We start from the raw sequence: 7,210 nt of genomic DNA, 5'->3' as shown, positions 1-7,210 counted from the left end.
ATAGTGTTTAGGGGGTGTTCCCTATGCTAATAACAAAACAATCGGCCACGTGCCTCCAATGAATGATCAAGTGGGATTCATTATTCAGCACACCTGGGCAAGAGCAGATTTGGATGGTTAAGAACGTTTGGTGCATCTGGAGATGACTTCTCTTATTTTTTCTCTAAACAGAAAATTAAGAGAAAATATAAGAGACATGAAAGAGAATGTTGCTGCATGAGGCCCAATGTTACCAGGGCAGTGGTTTATACTCAGGCCATTACCAAAACTTATAGCCCGAGGTAGTTACACCTTTAAGCCGCCAACATACTAGTAACGTTGAAAGTGGCCCGTCATCTCTGACATAAAATTAGAGAATAATTTTTTTTTTAAATACCACCAAATATCATGGTATAAGCATTCTTTATTACAATGATACTTGACAGTTGCAGGTCAGACAGTGGTAAAATATAACTAGTTAATAACAATTTTGGGTGACTGTAAACATTTTAAAATTAGTGTTTGGATTTGCGGTAGATCCAGGCCATAAACAAGAGGATTCAAAATTGGTGGAATAATTACGAACTCAATTGACAAAATCACAACTACAAATGGATTCAGTTCTTCAGATTCAAAACGATTTAGAGTAATTTCACAAAACAAAGCTATTGAATAGCTAACAAATGTAATAATGTGAGGTAAACATGTTTGTAATGCTTTGCCTTTGAACTCTGAGGAGCTTTTCTTACAAACAAGTAGAATTCTTAAGTAAGTATATAAAACAAAACCCAAGGGTAAAAAGATTGAGGTTGTACTCACAAACATTCCTGCAATATTATTTAATGTAGTATCAACACATGAGAGCTTCACAACAGGCCAATTAGTGCAGAATAATCTTGCCAATTTATTACCACACAATGGCAGGCTAATGGCCAAGTAAAGACAAAATCCAATAGAGAAAATAGGGTAAATCCAGGCAAAGGCTATTAAGAGACAAACTGCCTTTGAATTCATTATGCTGTGGTAATGTAATGGCTTACATATTGCAACATATCTGTCATAAGCTATAATGCTTAAAATAGTGAATTCATATGATGCGTAAGTATATATGATATATATTTGTATGAAACAGGCAGGGCGGGATATCATGTGACTGTCAGAGAGGAGATCCATCATGAATCTCGGGAAGAAACCAGCAGAGCCATAGAGAGAATTGATTAACAGACAAGAAATAAAAAAATACATAGGCTCATGCAGTGATCTTTCTAAAAATACGACCAATAATATGACAACATTGGAAGCTATAATGGCAGCATACAGAATGAGTGACAAAATGAAGAAAATGTATCTAGAGAATCCCTGGTCCTCAAACATGGTGAGGTAGAAATAGAATGGAGAAGTTCCATTTTCCATGTGAGCCAGGAGTGGTGCTGAGCTGGGAAATCATTTGAGAGAAAACACTGGTCAATGCAAAATAGGCCTGCTGCTGTAGCAGATGATTGTTCAGTTCATCAAGGTTGTGCCCTTAATGTCTCTTAAGATTTCACTAACTTCCAGTATAATTGGCCACCATGAAGGTCTTGTGAATTGATATAAGCTTTATATTGTTAGATTAAACAAACACATTTACATTGCATTTCAGGGTACAACAAACACCCTAATTAAAGAGGCAATCTGGGATTTAAAACAATAAGCATTATTTAAACAATTACATTGTTTACAAACAATTGAGTAAAACAAGTTTATAGTTTGGGTTCTGATGGGGTAAGACAGTTGAACTAAGCTTGTGAAGCATTTATGAAGTATATTCTTTAAGAATCAATGGCTATATATCATTAAACGGATGTACCAATCCCAGAAAGCCCCTTTAACTGCTGTAATTCTTTTCCAAGAATATTATAATCTAAACCCATTGTAAATAATGAGAATGCACAAAAAAAAAAGATGACAGAAATGTGAAATACAGAAATACATTACCACCATACATACACACAAAGTAGCCTTCAGACCATTCAGGGCATGTTCAGATACCCTGCTTGTGTTGTCACACCTGCAGCCACACTGCTGTGTGATGAAGTGAATGTCTTTTATCGTGCTCATCCTCTCCTTTGTGACTTCGGTGACGCGGACCTACCGCAGAATTCTAGCATTATCTTATGGGTAGCATTTCCTATTCCAGCACACAATAAATGGGTTATAACATGGTGATAATACAGTAACAATTAAATCCATATTTCTATGTAATAACTAATTGAATTGCATGGTAACACCGCTGTAGTAAGTAGTAACACTGTAGTATGACAGTAAGGATGAAGGTTAATTACTGAGTTATTATTTACAGTTGGCAGGGGTTTAATAGGTGTTTGAAAAGAGTATGGTTGCTGCGCCATACAGTATGCGTCTGCACTGTGCGCTGCGTTTTGCGCCATAGCCTCGGTAAGCTAAAAAAGGTTGGTCTCACATTCCTACATTGGATATCTGATTAATGTATTCAGCCATAGACACACACCACTTGTATCAAGCAAAAAAATCACTGGCAGGTTTGTGTGGTGATCATTTCTTTATTTACGATCTTATTCACGTTTTCAAATAATGCTTACAAATCATGTTTTCCAATTTGTGCATACATTGTATTGGACACATGTGATGTGTGTAAAATACTTTTTTGAAGGTTGTACTTCATAATAAGCAATAGACGTTCGCAATCGCTTGCTTGATGGTTTCAGATGAACAATCAAAGCAGAGCAGTTGAAATATACTTAACAAAGGGAGGGAGAGGCCTCACTCACACAGTCATGATCAAGCAAGCGATTGCAAATGTCTACATCAGCTTGCAACAAAAACAAACAGACCTGTGTAATTACAACAGAGATCTGAGCGAAACAAATCTCACTTTTGGCGCGTCTCTATTCACAGACTTAAGTCAAAATTATGGCTGATGTATGATTGATGAGGGAGGCTAATATTTTCCATTACAACGAGTGTGAGAGAACGGGAGGGGGATACAGCAGAGCGTGTCCAAAACCAGGGTTGCATTTTTGTATGCCGGTGCCAAATAGGCAATGTATGCCAATTATGATAAAAAATGTGTGCACAAAACAAGATAAAATTACATAGTTGTATTTGTTCCCTGTTTTAACGAAAATCAGGTTTTAGCCTACTAGTGATTGTTTGCTACTGTTGTCATAGAGAAAACTGACCTATGTCAACAAATCTCAGGTTTGGCACCAAGGCTGGCGGCTTTTTCTGAATTGTTGATATTCCGGGGGCATGTTTGAATGTTTAATCTCATATTTGTATTTACTGTAGGTTTATATACTATGTCTATCTATTTAGCACTGCCCATAGCCACCGTCGGCCTTGCTACCACCCCCAACCTCCAGTCGGCTATATGGAAAAAAGACACGCCTCTGCTGTGGAGGACATTGAAGAGGGACATGGCCAAATTAGTTGTCAATAATGGTTGTCATTTTTAAATACATTTGGAATTGAGTGGTGAAGCCTGTCCTCTAGACTAAGTAAGTTAATGTTGTTTAATATCAGTGTGTTGCTGGTTGTTTTGTTGTGTTCTGCTGTGGCTATCCTGCCTAAAGCTCTAGGACCTAGTTTCTGTTGAAAGCTATCTGTCTGAAGCCAATTGCTGTCATTCTCCAGTGGGAGGGCCTGCAACTATTCTGCAAGGTATTTAACTCCTGTTCACCTTGGACTAGAACTAAATACATTTGGAATTCAGTGGTGAAACCTGTCTGGTCAGTAACTGATCGTTTGGTGGGAGGGGTTGCTACCCTGCTAGTCATCAGCAATTACAGAATCTGCGTTTCTATCTTGACGATCATAGAGCGACAGCCTCTGTGACAGCCTCCTGACACAAAGACGAAGGAGTTAATCTATGGAGTCCATCATGGAAGGCCTGACAGGAAGGCCAAACTACAAAGTATTTTTATTCTATTTGATTCTTTTTGCACTACTCTGTGTGTATTGAGCGCTACCTACATCTTGTATCACCCAAAAACCTCTATACCGGCAAATATCACAGTGTGCTTTCTCCCCATTCCTGTTATTTCATCCCTCAGAAGGACACATTGCCGCTACACCTCCCCTCGTAACCATTCCAATCTAATCTACCCTGCATGCTCAACTGACCACAACCTCACTGTCACAGGAGGACTTTGGAACTGCCAGTCAGCAGTCCAGAAAGAAGAGGCTATCTCAACTTACACCTGCTTCATGTCCCTCCACTTCCTTGCCCTCAAAGAGACATGGATTAGACCGGAAAACACAGCTACCCCGGCAGCCCTCTCTGATGCCTACTCCTTTTCTTATTCACCTAGACTCACTGGTCGAGATGGAGGCACAGGACTCCTCATCTCACCTAAGTGGTCAAATAATGTCCTTCCCCTGTCACACCTGTCCATATCCACCTTCAAATTCCATGCTGTTTCTGTCACCTCCCCTGTCAAACCTCACATTGTCGTTATCTATCATCCACCAGGTCATCTTGGCCACTTCTTAGATGAGATGGATGTCCTTCTCAGTTTCTTCCCTGAGGACACTACTGGGTGACTTCAACATCCAGTCAGAGAAGCTTCACTCATAAGGAGTACTTGACCGTCTCTCTTCCTTCGGCCTTACCCTTTCCCAGTCTCCTCTGACTCATAAGGCAGGCAATCAGCTCTACCATGCCTTCACCAGATCCTCCCACACCTCCAATCTTACTGTTACCCCTTTTCCAGTTTCTGATCCTCATTTTGTATCCTTCTCTCTTCCCCTCAAATCCACCCCTTCCCAGTCAGTGTCTACCCACACTGTATCCTCTCGTCGCAACCTGTGTACCCTCTCCATTGCCACTCTCTCTTCCTCTGTCTTATCCTCCATACCCTCTGTTGAATCCTTCTCCCTTCTACACACTGATGCAGCCTCATTCACCCTCCTGTCGACTCTTTCCTCATCCTTCGACTCTCTCTGTCCACTGACCTCAAAGCCAGCACAATCCTCTCCATGGGCTCCTTGGCTGCCTGAAACCCTGATGCCCTTAGAATAGGGCTCTGGGCAGCTGAGAGGAAATGGAGAAAAACTGGCCTCCCTGATGACCTAATACCTTATCTCTCTCTCTCCTCCTCAACTACACCTCATCTGCATCAGCTGCTAAAGCTTCTTACTTACATTCCAAAATTCAATCCTCTGCTTCTGACCCAAGGAAACTGTTCTCCACATTTTCCTCACTCCTCAACCCACCTCTTCCCCCTCCTCCCTCCTCCCAGTCTGCGGATGACTTTGTCACCTACCTTGAAAAGAAGGTTGATGACATTAGCAGCTCTTTCTCTCAACCTCTTGCCAACACTGCTACCTCTCCTCCCAAACCCACTGCACAACACTCGGTCTCTGGTTTATCAGGTCTTTCCCCCTTCTCCCCTTGTGATTTTCTAAAACTGGTCACATCCAAACCGCCAACCACCTGCCCCCTCGATCCTGCCCCCTCGATCCTATCCCCTCCCCCTTTCTCCAATCCATCTCCAAAGACCTCCTTCTGTTCCTTACCACCATTGGCTGCCCTTGAGGAGTCATGTTGCATATCAATTTAATCAGGAGATACAAAGAATAATAATTCTCTTCTTGTAAAATATGAAACTTCATTAAACTAGGGATGAACTAACTGCAAACATATGTGATTTTGACAGTTGTTAGTGTACTTTGTTGTCACATTATACATTAGTTGACACACATACCTGTTACACGTTTGTCATATGTTTGTGTTCTCTAGTCTCCTACAAACATTATTCAGGTATGGCCATTCAAAATAAGTGTGGTCTAGACCACAAAGCCATGGCTTGCGTCCATTTTGAATATGGCCACCAGTTAACACCTGCCCTTGCACTGTGTCAAATGTGGTGCTCTTATCACAAAAGGCACAATTCCTTCAAAATGTGGCCTCTAGCCCCACTATTATAAGTATGTGGTGTGTTACCCTGGAATAAGACTATAGTAACACTGAAATTATGGAGAATCTGGATTTTTTTTTATTTTTTAGGTGCAATTTGTAATTCAAACAACAACAAAGCAGGTTCCTCTGCACATTTTTGCTGAACAGCTGAAATGTAACCAATAGACAGGGCTATGGATACAAGGACTGTCCATCCGTGAAATCACAATTATAGTTGTAACCATGTTTTGAAGATATACAGTGTTTGTTTACAATTGCATTGCATAAAACAAGCTTATATTTTGGGTTCTGATGGGGTCAGACTGTTGAATTAAGCTCATGAGGAATTTAGAAAGTTATATTCTTCAGTAATCAATGGCTATATACTGTATGATGAATTTAAAAGTCCAATTACAGATTGCCCCTTTAATAAGTATGTGGTGTGTTACCCTGGAATAAGACGATAATAACACTGAAATAAAGGGATAATCAGGACATCACCATGGAAAGAGCACTATAGCTACTACACTTTTTACCCCACCGGTGTAGAGACTGACCAAAGTTGAGCTGGTTTGAGCATGTGCTCATGTGCATGGGAACTAAAGTCTTGACCACTGTTTTACTATTTACATATGTTTACATGTGACTGATACAATTACAGTGATGTTTGATCCGACTGTGATTCTACTTTCACAGCCCGGAGAACTTTGTCACAGTTGCGTGGACACAGGACGTCCTGCCTCCCTTTTCTGTGTTTTCAGTTTATTTATTTAGGGTCTATTTATTCCGATATTGTTGCCTCTTGATAACACTGACTGTAAATACCTTGCTATTGTTCTGTTTATATGGTTTGCCAAAAAGGTTTTCTCCCATTTGATACAGTCTTTGATGTTTATTGTTTAGTGGGAAGATATACAGTGCTCTACACTCCAAAAGTTTGGATTTGAAATCAAACAATTACTGTGAGGTTAAAGTAAATATTCTCAGCTTTTATTTGATAAAATAACCCTGGTGGTTGTTTTGCAGAGATGAAATTCCTAAAATAAAATATATGAATGCCATGGCAGTACTGCCATGCTACTGTCACTCAACCATGAACCTATTAATCTCTCACCTACTGTACCTTATTTCTACCATGTTATTACCCCTTTATTCCATGGTGTAATAGGAAGTGCTACCAGCCTGGTAGTGGTTATTGGCACCCACATGCATAAGTCTTTCCTTTATTGTGAGCCTTTTTACACTGGCCATGTTTACACTTGACAAATACATATGAGCTGGGTCATCTGAACATGGAGCTTGCTTTTAAAT

At 40.2% G+C, this 7,210-nt stretch overlaps 1 protein-coding gene across 1 annotated transcript; it reads right to left on the bottom strand.

The window, feature by feature from the left end:
- Window positions 1-453: 453 nt before the first annotated feature.
- Window positions 454-1,392, bottom strand: LOC310819864 (olfactory receptor 10J4-like; the record flags this gene model as incomplete). The annotated part of the gene is made up of 1 exon (XM_083691274.1): window positions 454-1,392. One exon carries the CDS (start codon window positions 1,390-1,392, stop codon window positions 454-456), a length of 939 nt encoding a protein of 312 aa, XP_083547400.1.
- Window positions 1,393-7,210: the final 5,818 nt, after the last annotated feature.

This window comes from Argentina silus, assembly GCF_951799395.1.
Source record: "Argentina silus genome assembly, chromosome: 19".
NCBI classification, from domain to species: Eukaryota; Metazoa; Chordata; class Actinopteri; order Argentiniformes; family Argentinidae; genus Argentina; species Argentina silus.
Note: the sequence above shows the minus strand (reverse complement) of the source record. Positions and strands in the feature narration are given on the sequence as shown.